The sequence below is a fragment of the Monodon monoceros genome, unplaced genomic scaffold, assembly GCF_005190385.1.
Source record: "Monodon monoceros isolate NGI ecotype Baffin Bay Population unplaced genomic scaffold, NGI_Narwhal_1 Super_Scaffold_10, whole genome shotgun sequence".
Taxonomy (NCBI): Eukaryota; Metazoa; Chordata; class Mammalia; order Artiodactyla; family Monodontidae; genus Monodon; species Monodon monoceros.
Window position 1 is genome coordinate 51,323,270 of NW_021703766.1, and position 20,212 is coordinate 51,343,481.

The window sequence follows — 20,212 nt, forward strand, 5'->3', positions numbered from 1 at the left end:
CCTTCAGCAAACAGAGGATGAGGCTTCTCACAGGGTTGTGAGGCTGAAAGAGCCAATACAATGGTATGTGGAAGAGTGCCCAGCATATAGTAACTGCTCATAACATTTTAATTCTATTTCTCCATGAGAGTAGTGGAATGGTCTAGACTTCTGAAGTTGCACAGATTTGGGTTCCAATTATCCTTCACTAGCGCTGACAACTTTCAGAGCCCTGTTTCTTTGTAAAATTTGGCCAACTCCAGATAGTTGTAAGGAATAAATACAGTTATTCATTGTTCAGTATTTCTGAATAACAGGGAAACAGGCCACACCCACAGCCTAACGGCCAATTAGGGCGCGGTCCGCCTCTCGGAAATGCAAATTACGGGAGAGCTTGCCAATCACCAAGCGCCAGCCCCGCCCCCTTTCCTCACGTCGACTCGCCCAGCTCCACTCTCTTCTCTAGGCCAATCAGAGCGCAGTCCGTGCGAGCTGCGCCACGGGAGCTAGGTTCCGAAACCTCGCAGTCCAGTTAAGGGAGTGAGTTGCCATGGTCACCACTCAGGGGCGGGGCGGAAGGGCTGGCCGAGCAGGGAGAGAGAGAGAGAGAGAGAGAGAGAGATTCTGATTGGCTGCTTCCTTACTTCCTTCACCGGTGGGCCAGGTGTTTCCCCGCCTCCGTCCCGTGCCTCCAGGAGGCTAATGCCTTTCTCCTTTCTCCTCTCCTCCAGCCCTGACCAGGGGCCCCAACGGTCTCCCGGGAGGCGCGCAGTTAGAAAACCCTGAAGAAACTGCTGCAGGCTGCTGCAAGAGAGGCAGAAACCCTTCTCTATTTTTTATTTTATTTTGGGAGGCTGCGGCCCCGTGGCTTTCGGGATCTTAGTTCCCTGACCAGGGATTGAACTCGCCCCAGCAGTGAAAGCGCCGAGTCCTAACCACTGCATCACCAGGGAATTCCTGGAAACCCTTTTCTAATAATGTGTTTTGCTTCCAGAAGGGCGTACTTAAGTCTTCTAATGGTGTATCTGGTTTAATCCTCAAAATAATGAGGGAAAGGAGGCTGGAAGGTTAGAAGCCGTTCCCAATACCACACAAGTAGGTTTAGGGGAACCCGGTTTTGAATGGCAGATGCATCTCCAGGGTCCCCCCATCGCCGCCCCCCCCAACTTTCCACTGCGCCCAAAGAGAAGTCGGGAAATGATGCGAGAGCGGAAAAAGAGAAATTCAGAGAAAATGAGAGCCGGGAGAGAGAGGAAGACCTAAAAGAAGAAAGAAAGAAAGAAAAAAAAAAGACACGAAGGAGTCAGGCAGAGAAAAAAGAAAGTGATTAAGAATGGAAGGAAGAGTTTTAGGCAGAAAGAAGAGTCGAGAGAGGAGACAGAGATTCCCCAGAAGGCCGGGAAGCCATGAGGGTGAAAAAGAAGTATAGAGACTCAGAGAAGGACAGATACCCAGAGAGCAACAGAGACCCAGAGAAAGGGGCAGTGACTCGGAGGGGGACAGAGACCTGAGAGGTTACAAAGAACAAGAGGAGAAGGGGACAGAATCGGGGATGGGGTGGGAGCAGATATGCGAGTGGAGAGGGACAAAGGCACAGAGTGAGACGAAAGGACAGAGCTGGGGCAGTAGTGCAGAGAGAGACAGGATGAGTAGAGGGAGAGATGAGAGAGGGAACTGGAGGTAGACGCCCCCGTGCACACACACACACACACCCTCCCGCTACACACACACACACACACATAGAGGCGCAGGAAGGAGGCGCAGTCCCGACGCACAGCAGGGTCTTTATTAAGGTGGGGCGGACGGGACGTTCAGGGCGCGTCCAGCACCAGCAGCTTGTGCATGTAGGAGTTCAGCCAGTGGCGGCGCTCTAGGGCGGCCAGCAGCCGCGCGCGCTCCCGGAAGGCCGCATCGTCCGCCAGCGCCAGGCTCCGACGCGACTGGGGGGTGGCCGGAACCGCCCAAGCCCGGCTGGGAGTGTGGAGTCTGCCGGGAGATGGAAAGAGGCGGTTTCCATGTGTCCGGGCCCGCCGCCCGCCACCTGTCCTCCCCGCGGTCTAACTCGAAGCCCTGTTACTGCACCGTCTGTGGAGTGGCTCAGTCTCTGTCCCCTGTCTCTCTGTTTCTCTGTGTGGGTCTCCGTCTCTGTGTTCACCACGTTCGGAGCCTCCTGAGTACAGAGACCGAGTCTGATGCACCTGTCCGGCCCCAGCGCCCTGCGCATGCCTGGCACACACCAAGACCCAATAAACGTTGCTCAAGGAACAAACCCGTTCCTGCTTCGGCTCCTTTCAAGTCTCTCAAAGCCTTTCTCAGAATCCTTGTGTATCTCTTTGTCTTGCTGATTCCCTGTCCACCCCCCATCTCTGTCCTCTCTCTGGGTCTCTGTTCCCCCTTTCTGAGTCTCTGTTCCCCATTCTCTTTGGGTCTCTCCCCACCTCTCTGAGTCTGCACCCTTCCTGGGAGACCTGGATGTCCTACGTACCTGAAGACCCCCGCGGGAGGCAGGGCGGCTCCTGAGGCAGTGCGGTGGCCCCAGGACACAAGTAGCAGCAGCAGCAGCAGCCGTGCTCGGGGGATCCTGGGTACCTGGCGGGTCTCCATCACCTGTGGAGAGACAGGAAAGAGCTCAGTGAGGCCCGCGTCCTGGCCCAGAACCACGACCCCACCATCCACCCACCCCCTGCAGCCCGTTTGCGGGGCCCCCTACCGCGCAGTGGGTTCCGGCAGTGAGGCTGGCAGCCCCCTTATATCGCCTCCACAACCCCCGCAGCGGGCAGTGACGCAGACCAGGGGGCTGGGGGCGCCAGGTCACCCCCACACACCAGCTCATTAGGAGCCGCCAGCGATAATGAGGAGCCGGGGGTGGGGGCCCCGCCGCTGCCTTAGCGGCCACCCACTAATTGGGACCAGGAGCTGGGACCTGAAGAGAATTGGGAGGGGGAGAGACAGACAGAGAAGTGGACACAGGGGGTGTGTCAGAGGGATAAAAATAGAGACCGGCGGAAGGACCATCAGAGCAGAAGCCAGAGACACAGAGAGAGAAAGAGAGACGGGGGAAGCAGCAGAAGAGGGACTGATGGGGAGAAGCAGAGACACAAAGAGATGAAGTAACCATGACAGGGAAGGACAAAGACAGAATGACAGAGAAAGGGGAAGAGAGGAAGAAAGGGAGCAACAGAGGAAGAAAGAAGGGAAAAGGAAGGAAGAGAGAAAAGAGAGGGAAAGGGACCAAGAGAGCCAGCTAGAGATGGAGGAATGAGGGAAAGAGGACTCAGAACGACAGGAAATGGAAGGACAGCCAGCCTGGGCAGAGAGGTCCAGAGATGAATCCAGACAGTGAGAAAACCAGAAAGAAAGGGTGAGAAATGGGGGGAGAGGGTTGGTAGGAGAAAGCGAAGGGTATGTGTGGGGGGAGGGACGGTGAAGGCAGGTATAGTGACAGGCAAAATCAGGAAAGTCTTAGAGACACTGCAAAGAGGGGAAAGAGACAGACAAGGACCCTGACTAACCTGAGGATGTGTCCAAGCCCTTCCCGGGGAGGAACTTGGGGGTGTTGTGAAGATAAGGCCCAATCCCCCTAACACTGGCCCTTAAGAGGGTGCTGTCTACACAATGGAATGGTAGGCAAAGGTTGGGAAGTCCCAAAGGGCAGTAGCAATCTGAATCTCTGATTGACAGGAGATGGGAACCTAGACTCCTAGTTCCCCAGAGAGGAGGGGAACAGAGCCTGGCTCTGGGAAACTGGATTCCTGGGTCTGGGGAGAGGTCTGAGGGTCCCGACTCCTGGCTCTTGAAGTGGGAGGCTACCCGAGACCTGGATTCTTGGGTTTGGGTGTAGGAGAGGGCAGAAGGCTGGGACTCCTGGCTTCACAGGGAGGAGAGTTTGGTTGGGCCACATCCCTCCACCAAATGATCCAGTCCCTAACTCCCTTCCCCGCTCCAGAGACAATGTCCCTTATCTCTGTCCCTTTAAAAGTTCAAGCCTGTTGCCAGGCTCCCAGGATCCCCAGGGTGGGGGTCAGGTGCGTCATGTGCACCCCTGGGACCCTACCTCCTGCTGCCCTGCCCAGAGCCATTCTGCAGCATTCACTGATCTCTGCATTCAGCTCTGCTCACCTGTTGTTATCTTGGACCCCACTGAGCAGGTAAGAGACCCCAAACCGCAAGTGACGCTGTCTCATTTGGGTGTACGCCCACCCCACCTCCACCTGACCACAGACCTAGGCATCTCTGCCCCAGACCAGCCCCTGAGACCTTGAGATCCCAGCTCCATCCTCAATAAACAGAGACCTGAGTCCTGCCCCACAGCTCTTTCCTCCTGAAGGCTGAGGAATCCAGACCCTTATACACCTATCTCCAGAGTTCCCAATTTCCTTCTAACTCAGGACCCAAGAGTTCCAGACACCCATTTCCTTCCTCCCCTGTAATCCAGCCCCCCTCCAAGCTTTGCTCCCTCAAAATTCTAGGCATCTGAACCTTCAAGCCTCTCTTTTCTAAAGAATTAGGAATTTAGACCCACATTTAGGTCCCTCCACCCTCTGGGAGCCAGGAGGCTGAACCCCCAGCAGCCTTCTTGACCAGGATCCAGGAGTCTCCCTCCTCCCCCCAGTTACAGCCATTTAGGCCCCCTCCTCCCTCAAATCCAGGCGTTCAGGCCCCCAGCCCCCAGGCCTTCCTTCTGAGCCTCCTCTAATGTAAACAACTGTTGAGTCAAGGTGTCCCCAGGGCCCTTGGAGAGGAAGAAATCCCATGTTCCCCTCAGAGGTCTACACCCTTCGAAGCCGAAGTCAAGGAGGTCTGGGGGCTTGGAAAGGTGTGTTTCTTTCCCAATTTTCCTGGGACCCCTTAGGGAAACAGATAAGGAAATTTACTACGACTCCCAAGAAGCCCTGCGTCTCAGTCTCCCTTAGCTACGGCGGCTACGGCCTCACAGCCTTCAGGGAGTTGCAGGTGGCTCCTTTACCCGGCGCCCCGAGCTGGGCGGAGACGCGGTCTACCCGGAGACCAGTGGGCGTGGCCTCCGGCGTCGCCTCCCTGGCGACTTCTGGCTTTAACCCTTTCCTTCCCGCTCTCCCACTGCTACAGGTAAATTCCAGAGCTATGAAATCCTTCAGCCCGATCCTCTTGCTTCTCGTCTTTCTCTTCGCCTGGCTGGGTTCCAAGGCTACCCCTTGGGCCTCACCGCCTGAGGGTTCCGACTTCTCGAGGATAGACCATCCCTCTCAGCCCTCCCCTCCTGCATCTGAAAATTCCACTCTCAATGGGCCTAACCCAGAATCCCCCAGGACCGATTATCCTGAGCCCTGCAAGACACCTCATGCGGTTTCCCCTGAGCCCTCCCCCCTTGAATTCACTGAGACCCCCAACACTGACCTCCGAGAAAGCCCACACCCAGAGTCTCCTGAGGCCCCCAAACCTAACTCACTCAACACCTCAATATCAGAATCCCTGGACACCCTCCAAATTAAACCCTCCAAAATGACATATCCAGAATCTTCTGAGACCCCCAAACCTGACCCAACTGAAATTCCACACACAGAATTCCCTGAGACCCCCAAACCTAATTCCTTCAAAATTTCACACCCAACGTTTCCTGAAACCCCAAACACTGACCCTACCCATACTCCACACCAAGAATTCCCAGAGATTCCCAAAAGTAACTCCACTGGAATCTCACCCACAGAATCCCATGAGACCCCCAAACCTAATTCCTCCAAAACTTCACACCCAGAATTTCCTGAAACCCCAAACACTGCCCCTACACAAACTCCACACCAAGAATCCCCAGAGATTTCCAAACATAGCTCCACTGAAATCTCACATGCAGACGCCCCTGAGATCCCAAATCCTGACCCCACCAAGACCTTTGACCCCAGATCTCCGGAGACCCATGACCCTGACACCACTGAGACCCCAAATTCTGAATTCCTCCAGACACTCCATCCTGACCCTACCGAAACCCCCCACCCAGCGTCTCATGTAGGCCACAATCCCAACCCCACTGAAATTCCCCAAACAGAATTCCCCACTCCCCCCTACCAAGATGCAACAGAGATTCTCCCAGCCTCTGATCCTGAGATCTCCACTAGTCTTCCCCCAGAAACGCCTGCACCCTTCAAGGAAGAAGTTACTGCCCTAAATGAGCTGCCCCTGAATCCCAAATCAGAAACCCTTGCAGCCACCCGGCCCGACGCCCTTAAATTGCCCACCTCAGAATCTCCTGGGGCCGTTGATCTGAAAGTCCCCCAGAACTCTAGCCCTAAAGGGCCCGACGCCCTTCCTCCCTCAGCCCGGATTGTGAGGTCCCCTGCTCCTCCAGGGCCCCCCAATCAGCCGGCCCCTGTCACTCTGCGGGCCCCCCAGCGGCGCAGCCGAGGTGAAAGGGTCAACACTATCATCGTGGTGGAGCGAGTGAAGGAGCCTGGTGAGGGACTAGGACCCGGACTCCTGGGCCTGAGGGAGGAGGGCCCTGGGAGCCGGACTTCTGGGTCGAAAGGAGGAGAAGGCTGTAAGCCCCTCTTCGGAGTCTGAAGCGGGGAGGAGGCTGAGGGCTGGTACTGCAGGGTCTGAGGGAGGAGAGACTGGGGGCCGGGGCTTCCGGATCCAAGGGAGGAGGAGGGTGGCATCTGGATTCCTGGGTCTGAGGGTGGAGGGGGCTAGGAGTTTAGACTGCTGTTCCTGGGCCTCCTTCCTTCAGGTGTGACCCTGGTGGGGCGTCCCCCGGGCGAGGCAGGCGGGGCCCTGTGCCTATCCTCGCCGAGACCGGGCTGCTTATTGGCATTTTCCTGCTCCTGTGGTGTCTCTACCGCCGGGCGGCTCGACACCGGCCCTTCGCACACCACCGGCTCCCGAACAACGGAGATGAACCGGGTGAGCAACCCCTGTAGCGTCCCGCTCCTTGAATGCCAGCACGTTTCCCTAACCTGGTTTCGCCTGGCACTTGAGGGCGCCCTACCTAAAAGTACAGGTCCCCATCCAAGGTCAATAGAAGCCCTGAACCCTCCAGGGTCAGGTTCTGCCCCCCAATCTTCTGAAATTTCACACACACATGTCCAGTTCCGCCCCCAGCCCAGCCGGGAGTTGCTGCACGCTCGGAGCCGCAGTTCCCTACAAGCCCCGCCCCTTCCCCCTCCAGGAGCGCGGCAGGCCCCACCCCTGCTTCGTGGACGCCACGCCCCCTCATCTATTCAGGGGTCCTTTAATTCGAAAACCCCGCTCCAATGGAAGGTCGGAATCCTATTCCCTGTCTCCTCATTGGCCAGCGGCTCAGGAGAGGGGACAGGCCCCCTGTCAGCCTATGGATGACCTCGTTCCTTTGTCCCCACAGTTATGCATTTGGACGCCCCGAAGGACCCCTACAACCTCTACGTTTATGCGCCGGACGCCTGGGTCCCTTCACACATCGTTACCAAGCAGCCACTGCCCACCCCCCCACTGCCACCCAAGCTGCCTCCGCCGCCCCGCGGGGGCCGCCCCCAGCGCCTGGAACCTCTCTCCCCCTCCACGCTCCCCAACAACTTCATGTGAGCCCCTCAAGACCTGCACCTTCCCCAGACGGAGGAAGGACCCAGAGGCCCTGTCCTCCTGGACTGCTTTGCTACATAGGGGTCCTCTCGGATAGAGGGTCCTACACGCAGAGATAGATGCTTTAGATATCAGTGGAAAACATATTCTGAGGACGAATAAATCACGTGTTCCCACAGCTAGACAACTCCTCTGGCCTAAGTCCTGGGGGAGGAGAGTGGCTGGGGTCCTAGAATCCCGGATGTGAGGAGGGAGGAGGCTGGGGGCCTGGACTCCTGGGTGTCAGGGAGAAGCGTGTTGGGGACTCCCAAGGCCAATGACGACTGGGTGTGTACACCAAAGCATTTTATTGGGAGAGGGGCAGGGCAGGATTTACAATCACAGAGACAGAGACACAAAGACACAACCCTGCCCCGGGGAAAAGCACCCCTTTTCCCCAGCCCCATTCCCTTTCCTGGGATTCTGTGACTTCTCCTATATATGTTCCCCAAATTCTAAGCCGAAATAGGGGAATCTGAGAGGGGAAGGATCCCAGATTTGGAGTCATTTAGCCCCTGAGGGAGGCAACAAATGGCCACTGAGAAAATGAGGGCAGTTTGAAACCACCCAGAAGAATAAAGTGCAAGGAATTGGGGGGAAGAGGAGCGTCTTGAAACCACCATGGGAAAGTTCAATGCCGGTGGCTTCAAACCATTGAGTTGATGGACTTGAGCAGCCACTATTTAGACCTGAAAACCGTGTCAGAAAAAGTGCATGGGAGTGAAGAGAGGCATATTGTTAAAACTGCAATTTTGGTTGTTTCCCTAGGTACTGTGCTAGGCTAGGGAGAAGGTCTTGGGGAATTTGGTGCTTCAGCAGAATATGCTGGTGGAGGGAGGGGTGAAGCGGGGGTGGGGGGTGCTTGAAACTGCCATTTCCCCTCAGAAACGCTGGTGAGAATCAATCCCTAGTATGGCAGGGATGGGTGATTAGGTAAACCAACTTGGAAAATGCAGAATAGAGTTGGGAGAGATTTGAAACTTCTAGAGGAAGACCTTGAATTTTTCTGAAAGGGGAGGGGGGGCTGAGTAATCTCAGGGCTTAGCCTGAGAGTCCCTGGGGTTCAAGGAAAGGGGGAGGTGCCCAAAACCACAAGAGAGAGTGAGAGATTGAACTGTCCATTCAAATAAAGCCCTGAAAGGAGAGATTTGAAACCACTGAGGCAGAAAAAGTGGAGAAGGGAACCTTTAGGGGAATTTGGGTATCCTTGAAACTGCCAGTCTGCAGCTTCACTACCCCTGAGAGGCAATTGGGAGGGGAAGAGGATTTGACAGCACTGGGAACAAGGGAGAGTGCTTCTTAGGCCTGAAGCAGGACAGAGAGGACTGGGGTTCCTTGACACTGTCACTCAGGCCAGAGATGTGTGGAATGGAGGTCCTGGAAACTGCCATCCAGTGGGAGGCACATGGTCAGTAGTCCCGGACAGGGGGTGGGGGTCTTGGGGGTTGAACTGTGCTGTGTGTAGCTCCATAGGAGGGAGGGGGAGCAGGGGGTGCCCCGGGGGGCTCAGCCTCATCCTCCATTTCGCTTTCGTCACTGCCAGCCAGCTGGTCGTGGCCAACAAAGCCACATTTCTCTTCGCTCATCTCCTCAGGCTCCGCCCACGGCTGCTTCTCTCCGGAAGCGAAGACCCCGTAGAAGATAACTCCTCCATAGTGCACCAGGGAGGCAATGAGGAACACATACTGCCACTCCTCCCGAGTCTGGGGAGGGGACAATGGTGAGGTGAAGTCAGAGGACAGAGAAACAGGAGATGGAGACAGAACTTGAGTGGGGCGGGGTGGGGGGAGGGAGGCCCAGAGAAAGGGAGACCGAGATCCAGAAAGAGGCTGAAAGAGACCCGGAGAGGGCAAGGATGGAGCCCAGGGAGGGTGATACACGTCAGGAAGGTAATATACACAAATTTGGAGGGCAAGTGGGTCAGGGCCCGTGCACGGACCTTGTGCTTAGTCATGGCACCCACGATGATGGGGCACACCATGCCGGACAATGTGCCCACGCCGTTGGAGATGCCCATGAGGATGCTGGCATAGCGCGGGGCGATGTCCAGGTGGTTCACGTTGAACCCTGGCGAGGCAAGCCAGGAGACGTCACAGCCGATTCTCGCTCGAGTGACTCCTCCCCCACCCCTACCTCCCCTCTCCCCGCCGTTTTGCTCTTTCGAGTCAACCTTTTGCGAGGCTGGGAAGTCCCCTTCCTGAGCCAGGAAGTTCCCCACAGAGGTGACCAGAGTTCCCCCAAGGGGCGGATCGGCGGTTCTCACCAGAGATGGCGAAGCCGCTGAAGCCCACTGCGAGGACCAAGAAGGAGATGGCCACGCCCTTGGAGTGCGAGTAGCCGACCACCAGCAGCAGCGTGGCTTCCATGCCAAAGCCTACAGAGAGCCGCTTATCTGAGCGCAGGCCGCCCCACGCCTCTCCAGACCCGTTCCCGCCGCAGCCGACCCCTGTTCGCCCCAGCCTGGGCACTTCCACGCCTGTCCCTGGCTTTGTTCCCCATTCTGTCCGCGCCCGCCCTAACCAAGCCCTCACCTCCCCAATGCCTGGCCCTTGACCACGCGCACAGGCTCGCCGCCCCGACCTGGCCCTCCGTGGCCCCACCCACTGACTAGGCCACGCCCTGAAGACGCAGGGTCCAGGCCCCACCCAGGCACCTTCGCACCTTCCCTCTCTGTCCCTATTCATTACACTGACCTTTGTCTCTCCAGGTCCCCCCTCTCCATCACCCAGTTCCCATCCTACTCTGGCCAGCCTCGTATAGACCCCGTCCTTCCAGACCCAACGTGGTCTCGCCTTTGCTCCACCTGGACGGCCATACCTGCCTTGCCCTTCTACCCCTCGGCCCCTGAGGCTGCCACCTGCCATTCTGTTCCAGCCAAGTCTGGTCTCACTCTGGCTCAGCCTTTTTGGACGCGCCCCTGTGAACGCCCTCTGACCTCTGCCCCTTCCCCAGAGTCCGGCCCCCTAGATCTGCCCCACGGCGCTCTGCCCCTCCCAGGCTGTCCCAGACCAGATCCAGGCCCCGCCCCACTCACCCCCACAGTTCATCAACTTGCGCACGTTGGTGGTGGACATGATACGGCGGCTCCTGAGGAAGTCAGCGATCTGGCCTCCAATGGGCACGATGATAGTCATGACCAGGTGAGGCAGCGCTGACACCAGGCCCACCTGCGCCAGCGGGCGTACAGGGAGGGGGCTCAGGGGCCACGGGCCCGGGGTCTCCACGGCTCAGGTACCACTGGCTCCTCCCTGTGCCCCGTTCCAACCCTTTGGGATCCAGGTCCCTCTCCTTCCCCCCTCAACCCCCGCCGCTCCCTCAGCACCCTCCTTTCTGGGCCCAACCTTGCTGATCTCAAAGCCGAACACTTCTTCGAAGTAGGCGGGCTGGGAGATAAGAAGCAAGTAGAACGTCCAACTGCGGCAGAAGTTGGCCACGATAATGGCGTAAACTGGCATGGACGTGAAGAAGCGCCGCCAGGGTGTGTTAAACTTCTGTGGTGGGCGAGAGGAGGGACGGCTAAGACGGAGAGCAGGGCTGGGCGCTCTCCGTGTCCCTATAGGGCTCCCACTATAGTCCCGCAGAGACCCAGGTTTCTCGATCTCACTAAAACCTCCAAGGACGCAGGGTCGCCAGCCTGACCACGTCCCCATGGGAACGTTGGCGTCCTAGCCTCACAGTAACACTTCAGCGATGCAGGGGCCCCGACTCTACAGTGGCCCTCTGGTTGGCAGGTGTCCGGAGACCACGATGACCTTCAGAGACTCATAAATGTGGACCCAAGAGTCTCTTTCCATCCAATTACGCCCCCTAATTCTAGCCTCACCCACCCCAAGGTCTAAGCAAAACCTCACATTCTAATCCGCCTAGGCAGGTTTAACCACGCCCATCAGTGGTTCCGCCCACCTGGCCACCTCGCCCTGCTCTCAGCACCGGCTATTGCCGTTCTCTCCGGGCTTTAACCCCGCCTCCTAGGTTCTAGCTCCATCCACCTTGCGTTCCCATCAAGTCTCCTCTAAATGTCTATGGAAGCCCACCAAGATCTACATGCAGTGTGGGTTCAAAGCCCATTTTTTTCCTGCGTCCCCGCCTCGATATCTCTCCTCTCCCCACCACGCCCCCGCCCCGCAGGTTTGGGCCCGGACCGTGACGGGGTTCATGAGTTTGGCGCTCTCGCCGATGGCGTCCTCGATGTACTTGCGCTCCTCCTCGGAAATGCTAGGGTGCAGCGCCGGAGACTCGTAGGAGACAAGCAGCCAGAACAGGTACCAGAATATCCCGAAGCTGCCTGGGGGGGTGGTCAGGAGGGGGATGGAAGCGAGGTGACGACCGGCCTCTCTCTGCCCCAGCGCCACCCGGACCCAGGCGTCCGGGCCCCTCACCGTAGACGTAGAACACAGAGCTCCATCCTGAGTACTGCACCAGGACCCCGGCGAGAGGCATCGCGACCACTGCCCCAGCATAGGAACCTATGGGGGATGATACAGGATGGAGAAGAGTCCCATTCTCCCTCAAATGCAATAGAGCGGATTCCCAGCCCCCACCTTTCTGGGACACAGATGCACAGGCCACAGCCCCTCCTCCCTCAGATACTTCAGTCTGGGTCACCAGCCCCCTCCTCTCTCAGACCCGGGAGTCCAAGCCCTCAATCCCCTCCTTCCTCAGACCTAAGAGTCCATACTCCAGCCCCCTACATCCTCAGACTCACAAGGCTGGATCCCAGCCCCTTCCTCTCACCGCAAAAGGCTGTTGTTGCCAGGCGACTCCGCTCTAAGGGCGGGGCCCATTTGCTCCAGATCCCGTGGCAGGCAGGGTACGTGACCCCCTAGGGAGGAGAAAGCCAAAGTCAACGAGAAGAGGCGGAGCTAGAACGGCGGTGGGGGTCATAGGGGGCGGAGCTTTACCTCTACCAACCCCTGCAGGATCCTCACGAAGATGACACAGCCATAGTGGACACGGGCAGCCGAGGGGATCAACATGTTTAGAGTGGAGGTAGCCACAATAGCAAAGCCAAAAACCCTGATAGGAAGAGTTCGTGGTCCGAGAAAAGAGTCCAGCTATACCGCCATACCTAGGATTCTGCCCTTTCCTCCCACAGCAGGCGAGGCCCTGCGTCCCCCGAGCCCCAGGCCCCACCTTCTCTGTGACCCCCACCTTCCACAGTCACAAGCCCCGCCTTTCTCTAGGACCCCGGTCCAGAACCCAGGCTCCTCCCATTTTCCCGGAGTCAGACCCCAAATGCAAGGCCAAACCCTCTAACTCCACCCACACTGCCGCCCACTTTGCTACCCCACCCCATACCTGTTGGCTGCGAATTTTTGGCAAATAAATCCTCCAGGAATCTGGGTGACAATGTAGCCCCAGAAAAAGGAGCCGTGTATGAGGCCAACAGTCTCTGGATCCCAGGTGAACTGAGCTTGCTGTGGGCCAAAAGTCACATCAAACCAGCATCTCTGCCCCAGGTTCTGCTCCTCCACCAATCAGCACCCACAGACAGTCCCTCATCCAATCAGCAACAAGGATCCCCTCTCGCCTTCAAAACACCTGCCAATCAGATCTCGTGCCACCTACCCCAACTCTGCTCCTCCATGTTGCTGGGACCGCACTACCTTAGCAGTGGGGCCTGTTGCTGCCTAGAAGCCTAGCTCTGCCTGTTTCCCTGTCTCAGGGTCCCTTCTCTGAATGTCTAGGGGCCCATATATGGGGGTGGGGATTCTTTCTCCACTTTTAACCAATGTACAAACCGTTTGCTGATTGACCAGGATGGGGTCTAGGCAGGGACAAGAAGTAGCCAAAGGGTCGGGCCTGATTGGAAGGGAACAAGGGGTGGATAGGCCACAGCCCAAATCAGGAATTTTTTTCTGAGGCAGGGTCATGGCCTATACCGAAATTAAAATAGGGAGAAAGTCTGAAATGAGGCGGGGCTTTAGGTAACGACCAGAGCAGGTAGGGGAGGGATTTAAGCAACGGTGGAACTTCAGAAAATCCAGAATCAAAATTCACGGAGGAGCCTGAGTTGCGCCTGGGATTAAGATGCAACACTGGAACAGTTGTGGGACGCAGGTGTAGTAAGTTGCTAGGAGGGCCAAAATGGAGCAGGGGCAACACATAGGGAACCTAATGACGGGCAGTCTGCATTTTGAAATCAGAGACCTGAAGCAAATAGGGGCGGAGGTTCATTTAGATAGGGGCGGGGCTTAGGAAGGGAAGAGCCCCGAGATGAGATGGAGCTGAGGGGGCAGCACAAATGGGCGGGGCTACTCAGGCTGTGGTGTGGAAGGGGCGTGGCGTGGGCGGGTGTGACGTCAACAGAGGGCGTGGGCAGTGTTGTCAGCAGCCTGAGGTAGCGCCCGCCCTGATCTACCTGCACCACCACGTGGCCCCCGCGGTGGGTCGTGCTGTTGTTGACCATGGAGACAATGGCCACGCCCAGGTTGCAGCGGATGCCGAAGCTGATGCAGAAGCCCAGGCCGCTCATGATGGCGATAATGTAGCGGCGAGGGAGACCAAAGCAGGTGCAATCCACGACCGGCGGGTCCCGGGTCTGCGTCGTCACCGGGCGCCCGTCAGCACTCAGCTCCAGCGTCTCTGCACCTTCCTGCCGCTTCTCCAGAAGACTGAGAGGCAGCAAGGGTCAGACACGGACGTCCAGTCCCCAGCCCCCTCCTCCCATGACACAACAGTCCAGGGCAAAATCTGCTTTTCAAGACCCGGGATTCTAAGCCTAAACTCCCTCTTTCCCCAGAAGTCCAGCCCCCGACTCCCTTCTCCCCCTCTGGATCCAGGAATCTGGACCTCGGTCTCAATTTCCCTCAGATGAGGAATTCGCACCCTCAGGCCCTTCCTCCCTAAGACTCGAGTGGGGAACTCCTCAGTTCCTTTCTCCCCCAGCCATGTCACCTCTTGACTCAGTTGTTTTAGACCCAGGCTACCCTTTGCGATCCAAAACCCTGTGACCCCAGCCCTCCCCGCCAAGGTCCAGAGACACTCTCCAGCCCCCTCTTCCAGATATGAGCCTATTTGAGGAAGCAAAAGGCGCTAAGGAGATGCTTCAGCAAAGGTGTCAAAAGAACAGATGCTTCTCAGCCACGTCTGCTATATATACGGTCCCCCCTCCTCCCCTGCCCCCTGTGGCACGCCCTTCCCTGCTTCCAGGCACCAGTTGTGGGCCTGACATCCAGCTGACTCCATTCAGCCACTGGAAGCCCATTCCCAGGGATTGGGGGTGCAGAGATGTCCAGGGCACTGGAATCCAGCAGCCCAGCTGGATATCCCTGGAGAACCTTGAGTTCAGGCTGTCAGCCTAGGGGGTAGGGAGGAGGAGTGGTGGGAGGCGTCCTGGCAAGGGACAGATGGCCCTGGTAGGGGGATTGGCTCAGTCCCCAGCGAGGCTCTCGCCCCCGCCTGTTCTGCATCCAGGATTGAGTCTGTGATGATGTATAGGGTACTTGGAGGGCCACCTCAAATCCAGAGAGAGGCTGCAGGGAGAAAGAGGTGCCCTGAGACAGGTGTGGAAAGAGTCAAAGGGAGGGCTACAGAGACAGGGTGGGGAGCGCAGAGGCTGAGAGAAAGAGGGTCAGAGACACAGAGGAAGGAGAGAGACCCAGAGAGAAGGGGACAGATATCCAGACAGAGAGAGACAGACATCCAGTCAAGAAGAGAATAAGACAGGGGCAGAGACCCTGAGAGAAGGTGGGGGACAGAACAAAGACCCTGAGAAGGAAAGGGACAGAAACCCAGAGAGGGACCCAAAGTCAGGTAGGGACAGAAACCCAGGAGAGAGAACATAGAGGCAGAGACCCAAAACGCTGAGAGAAAGATGGAGAGACTATAGGAGCGTGAGAAGAGACAGACTAGGGATATGACTTGTGAGGTGCGGCCCCTCTCCGAGGCGGGTAGGCAGCCAGGGGATCGGGCTGGATCCCAGGAAAGGGCTAGAACAGATGGAGGCGAGGGAGACTGGGACGGGGGAGGAGAGAACAGCCAGACGGTCTGGGAGGAGGCGGGTGGAAGAGATGAGAACAGCAGCCCTCCCCATCCTAGAACTTAAGGAAGTGGAGGAGGGGGTTAAGAAACAGAGGGTGGGTGGAGAAAACGACGGGGGAGCTGACAGAACCTGGGGGGATGCGGAATGAGACCCTGAGCAGAGAGCTAGAGAGAGGGGAATGGAAGTCCCCAGAACGAATAGCACAGGGTGGTAGGGACTGCCCCCCCCCATCAGAACAGGCCAGCCAATGAGATTAGAATTGGACCCAGGTTGCTCTCACATGCTATTTGACTCTGAAACTCAAGATATGATTGCAGCCCCTGAAATGTGATATTCATTGCTAATACTAGGACATAGATCTTAGATCAAGGCTTTCTAAACCGAAGGAGGCAGTCTCAGTATTCCATACCTATAAAATGGGGGCAGGAGTAGAATGTGAGGTTACAAAGAGGGAACTTCAAGGTGATATTATCATTTCAGAAGAAGAGAACCAGGGATGTAGAGATGAAGGTGGCCCCAATGCTTCACAGAGGACAAGAACAGAGAGGGGAGACGCTGGATGGGGTCTCTTTCCCTCTCTGGATGCCTGGAACTCAGGTCTAGGGACTTGGTGGTGAGGAAAAGCAGCACTTAGGAGGCAGGTAACCAAAATGAAAACGGTGTCTCAACCTCCCTCTCTGGGTCTCTGCCTCTGCTTTTGCAGATTCTCAGTCCACTCCCCTCTCTCCCCTCCCAGGTCTCTGTCCTCTTATATCCCTTTGGTTCTCCCTTATCTTCCTATTGTACAACTGAGGAAACTGAGGCTCAGGAAGCGGAAGTACCATGTCCAAGGTCACACACAAGAGTAGCAATGGGGTCTGATCACTTCCTGGCCCTCAGCATCACCCCTCTCAAGGCCTGGCTCTCAGAAAGGAGGTATTTTGGCTCCTGTCTCTCCTGTATTCCCCTTCCCCCCCCCTTGTCCTTGTCCCAAGTCACCTGGGTTACCGTGTGTTTCCTGGTCTGAGGGAGTTTTCCACCCACTCCAGCATCACTCATCTCGAGGAAGTCTGCAGCCTCCATCCCAGACTTGGTAGGGAGACTGACCTGGGTTCGAATGATGCCATATTTACTCAGCCATTGTTTTCCCCCCCTTTTCCAAGTGTGCCTCAGTTTTCCCATCTTTGTCTAGAGGATTAAAAGGAATCAGGGTGTTATGTCCAATACAGGGCATTCCCCCCCTCTCGCCAACCATCAAAGTGAACCCCAGGATTCAGATGCTCTTCTGGGCTCAAACTCCTTGGTGACTGTCCTGGTGGGAGCCCTGAACTCTGGGGTCTGTAGGGGCTCAGAAGGCAGCTCAGAGAGGTGACGGTAAGGCAGAGACAGATGGAGAGAAACCCAAACACAGAGAAGCTGAGAAACGGAGACTGAGGGAGAGTGCCTGAGAAACACATCCCTCCCACTGCCGTCCCCCTTCCCAGCCCCTCCACCAGCACGTCTCTCTCCCTCTCCTGACTTCACACTGATGTATTTTGAGAAACTTGTGAAAGGAGGTGAGAAAAAGGGTGGGGAGGGGCTGGAAGATTAGGAAAAGAAGGGGTGAGGTTATCTCATCTCCCCACCCCTCTCCCATCACTGTCATCCTCCTGCCCCCTCCCTTCTGTCCAGCTTTTTTCCCATCTCTCACGTTACTGGAGGGTGGGGTAACTTTGGAGCTAGGAGGTGATCTGCAGCAAGCAGGACTAGTGTTAGACTTAGAGAAGGACTCGCATGGTCTAGTGAGCTGGTCAATCAAAGATGGGATCAGAGCTGTGGGCCAAGGGGACCCAAGGGTCTGAGGGAATGGCGGCAGGGGCATGGTACTGATGAGGGCATCTCCTCCCCTCACTGTGGCCAGATATTTTTAGGCTTCTCCGCAGCTGAGTAATTTCTCTGACTTGGAGCCAGGGCTGGGGTTGGGGGTGAGGGACTCGGAAGAAGTGTCCAGACTGCTCTGGGGACACCCAGGTCACTGGGGTCATCTCCTTGGCTGGAAGGAGGTCTCTCTGAGCTCTAGCCTGTACCCTTTGGGAAGTCTGTCTTACCCCAGGAGCCTAATTTTTGGCCGGCAACTCCCTTCTCCACTAGAGACCCAGGATACCCTGGCTTCTTCCTCCCAGCTTAACTCTCCTCAAGGACAAGGACCAATGGGCCCCAATCCGATTTAGCTTCAGATTAAACTCTCTGAGAGATGGAAACTGACAAACACAGAGATGGAGAGACCCAGGGTGGAGAAATAAAAACCCAGAGAGGGTCAGAGACCCAAAGGATAGGGTCAGAGACCCTAGGGCAGGGAGTTGGGGGACAGAGATTCAGAGAGAGAGCGACAAAGACCTAGACAGAGGGGTTGTAGAGAACTAGTGAGAGCAATGGCCAGACAGCGGGACAGACTCAGAGATAAAAGGAAACAGAGACCTAGAGAGAAGGAACAGAGATCTCAAGAGAGGAGCCAGAGAGAAGATAGGTGAACGGAGACCCAGAAGCGGGGGAGGGAGTCAGAGACCCAAGCGAGGGGGATATATAATCCCAGAGAAAAGAGCAGAGCCTGGGATGGGGTGGGGCGCAGAAGAATGATGGATGAGACAAGACTAGGGAGAGCGGCGCCGTCGGAGACTGAGGGAGAAAACTGGACAGATGGGTGCCCCCCCACCCATGGGTATCGTCTGTCTAGCTGTCCGACTGCGCCCAGGTGGGAATGAGCGTCCTCCTCGGACCCTAGCGCTCTTCCCCGCCCAGGACCCCCACCGTGCTCACCGGTGCAGCCTCCCGAGGGCACGACCCGCCAGCTTCCGAAACTCCTCCTGGCGGAACTCCATGGTGGCTGCCCCTGCTGCTGGTCCCTCCCCCCCCCGCCGATCCCCCCGCCCGCGGGCCCGGGCGGCCGCGTCCGGGTACCCGGGGTCCGCCCCGGCCCGGCCGGCCCCGCAGCTCCGCTCGGGGGGAAAGAGGCTGCGAGTGCGGGCTGTCTGGGGGCTGTCACTGGACTCAGCGTCGGGGGTGGGGTGGGGCAAGGAGAGGCCCCGCCCATCCATGCTAGACCCGGCCCCTTGTATTCTAATCCCGCCCACCTTTCGCAGCTCCCGATGCCGGTTCTTGCCCCGCCCTTCCACTCCAAGACCACGCCTCTGGGTTCTGAACTCACTTGTCTGGGTTGCATCGCCCCCAGTTCTGTTCCTTCCCGGAGTTACTCCCCTCTCATCCATCCCCCACCAGCTCCTTCTACCCAAGATTTTCTCTCCTCCCCATCTGAGATTTGCTCCCCCCAATTCATTCCCCCTAATTTCGTCCCCGCATCTTCATCTCCTACAGTTTCATCTTCCTCTGAATTTCCTTTGCGTTTCATCCTCCCAGCACTATCCCTCCGAATTTCTGTGCCCTTCAGTTCCACATCCTGCCCAGCGCCCTCCATCCCCAGGCTGCTATATCCTCAATTCCAACTTTCTCATTCAGAGGGTTCTTTTCTCATTCAGGGAATTCCTTCCCCCTCCCTAGATTCCAAGCCCCATTTCGATACACCCATTGTCCCTTCTAGTTCTTCCCCATCCAGTTTCTTCGCCCTTGACTCCCATCCACCTGTTTCCATTTTCCCCTTTTGAATTTCATGTCCCTCCAGTTCTATTTCCCCTCTAGGCGCATCCCCCCTTCCAATTCCTTCATTTCCGATTTCCTTCCCATCTGAGTTCATCCCTTATAGTTATACTCCCCCACCCCCAGTTGCTGGTCATTATTCCCTCCCTAGCCTCGGATCTATCTCCGCCCTTTGAGTTCTCTCCCCACCCTGAGTTCTGTCCCCACCCCTTGAATGGTGTCCCCTCTGATATTTCGTTACCCCTGAGTTCTGACCCCTCCCCTGGGATCTGTCCCTGCTTTGATTTTTGCCCACACCCCCTGGAATCGGCACCAGGAATACGTCCGTGAGTTCTGTCCCCAGCTACTGAGTCCTCTCCCCGCACCTGAGTTCTGCCCCACCCTTTGGGATCTGTCCCCGCCCCGCCCGGGATCTGTCCCCGCCCCCTGATTTCTTACTCCACCCCTGAATTCCAGCCCCGCCCCTCTGGGGTTGAACCTCAACCTGTCTCCAGCCCGCTGGCAGGTCCTGTCCCCCTGCTTTCGCCGCCAGCCCCTCTCTCCGACGCCAGATCCAGGCCCCAGGAGGGTGCTCCTTTCCTCACTGCCTCCCTGGGTCTGGCCAAAAATACATTTGGGATTAAATTTTCATGATGTGACACAGGTCCGCGAGGGAGTGGGAGGGAGCAGCCGGCGCAGCGGGCGGGCGCCACGGAAGGGGTGGCCCGGCAGCCGCTGCCCGCCGCAGCCTCTAGCTTTGTCTCGCTGGGCCTCTGAGTGTCACAATTTTGCCTATGTTTGAGAAAACCCCGGATTGCCAGGGAGGAGAGGCTGGCGTCTGGGACTCCTGGGTCAGAGGGCGGAGGGAGCCTGGGGCTCGGAGTCCAGAGTCTGAGGGAGGAGTAGCCCGCGGATTCGTCCACACGCGCCACCCTGTGGTGACAGAATCCCCGGTCTGGGTGCGGAGGCGGCGGTCGCGGCTCCGGGCCAGGTGTGAAGGTGGAGCAGATGGTGAGGAGGAAGGAGTGGGAAGGGGGCCCAGCAGCTGCCAAATCCCGGGCCTTCGCCGGAACCATCACCATGGAGACCGAGGAA

At 57.3% G+C, this 20,212-nt stretch overlaps 3 protein-coding genes across 3 annotated transcripts; 1 reads left to right on the forward strand and 2 right to left on the reverse strand.

Moving 5' to 3' along the window:
- Positions 1-1,790: 1,790 nt before the first annotated feature.
- On the reverse strand, positions 1,791-2,860 carry PTH2 (parathyroid hormone 2). The gene is made up of 3 exons (XM_029237892.1): positions 2,690-2,860; positions 2,465-2,586; positions 1,791-1,965 (listed from the first exon to the last, which is right to left on the reverse strand). Exons 1-3 carry the CDS (start codon positions 2,810-2,812, stop codon positions 1,791-1,793), a joined length of 420 nt encoding a protein of 139 aa, XP_029093725.1. The 5' UTR covers positions 2,813-2,860.
- A 2,222-nt stretch (positions 2,861-5,082) lies between these two features.
- Positions 5,083-7,509, forward strand: GFY (golgi associated olfactory signaling regulator). Its single transcript, XM_029240118.1, is given in 5 exon segments — positions 5,083-5,528; positions 5,673-6,406; positions 6,680-6,730; positions 6,733-6,852; positions 7,310-7,509. Coding segments are annotated over 5 exon segments (1,551 nt in total).
- Positions 7,510-7,834: 325 nt separating this feature from the next.
- Positions 7,835-18,501, reverse strand: SLC17A7 (solute carrier family 17 member 7). Its single transcript, XM_029206704.1, has 12 exons — positions 18,305-18,501; positions 13,907-14,159; positions 12,844-12,962; positions 12,447-12,561; positions 12,280-12,367; positions 11,925-12,011; positions 11,688-11,830; positions 10,887-11,036; positions 10,580-10,712; positions 9,809-9,919; positions 9,485-9,612; positions 7,835-9,248 (listed from the first exon to the last, which is right to left on the reverse strand). The coding sequence occupies exons 1-12, from the start codon at positions 18,364-18,366 to the stop codon at positions 8,955-8,957; spliced, it is 1,683 nt and encodes a 560-aa protein (XP_029062537.1). The 5' UTR covers positions 18,367-18,501; the 3' UTR covers positions 7,835-8,954.
- Between the last annotated feature and the right edge of the window lie 1,711 nt (positions 18,502-20,212).

What these genes read in the sequence shown, in the direction of transcription:
- PTH2 (XM_029237892.1), bottom strand. Translation starts at nt 2,812, where the DNA reads ATGAGCTGGTGTGTGGGGGTGACCTGGCGCCCCCAGCCCCCTGGTCTG. An exon ending in CTGCCGGAACCCACTGCGCG is followed by an intron (nt 2,587 to 2,689) that starts GTAGGGGGCCCC and finishes GTCTCTCCACAG; the next exon opens with GTGATGGAGACCCGCCAGGT. An exon ending in CCTCCCGCGGGGGTCTTCAG is followed by an intron (nt 1,966 to 2,464) that starts GTACGTAGGACA and finishes ATCTCCCGGCAG; the next exon opens with ACTCCACACTCCCAGCCGGG.
- SLC17A7 (XM_029206704.1), bottom strand. Translation starts at nt 18,366, where the DNA reads ATGGAGTTCCGCCAGGAGGAGTTTCGGAAGCTGGCGGGTCGTGCCCTC. An exon ending in CAAAAATTCGCAGCCAACAG is followed by an intron (nt 12,562 to 12,843) that starts GTATGGGGTGGG and finishes TCTTCCTATCAG; the next exon opens with GGTTTTTGGCTTTGCTATTG. An exon ending in AACTCATGAACCCCGTCACG is followed by an intron (nt 11,037 to 11,687) that starts GTCCGGGCCCAA and finishes CGCCCACCACAG; the next exon opens with AAGTTTAACACACCCTGGCG.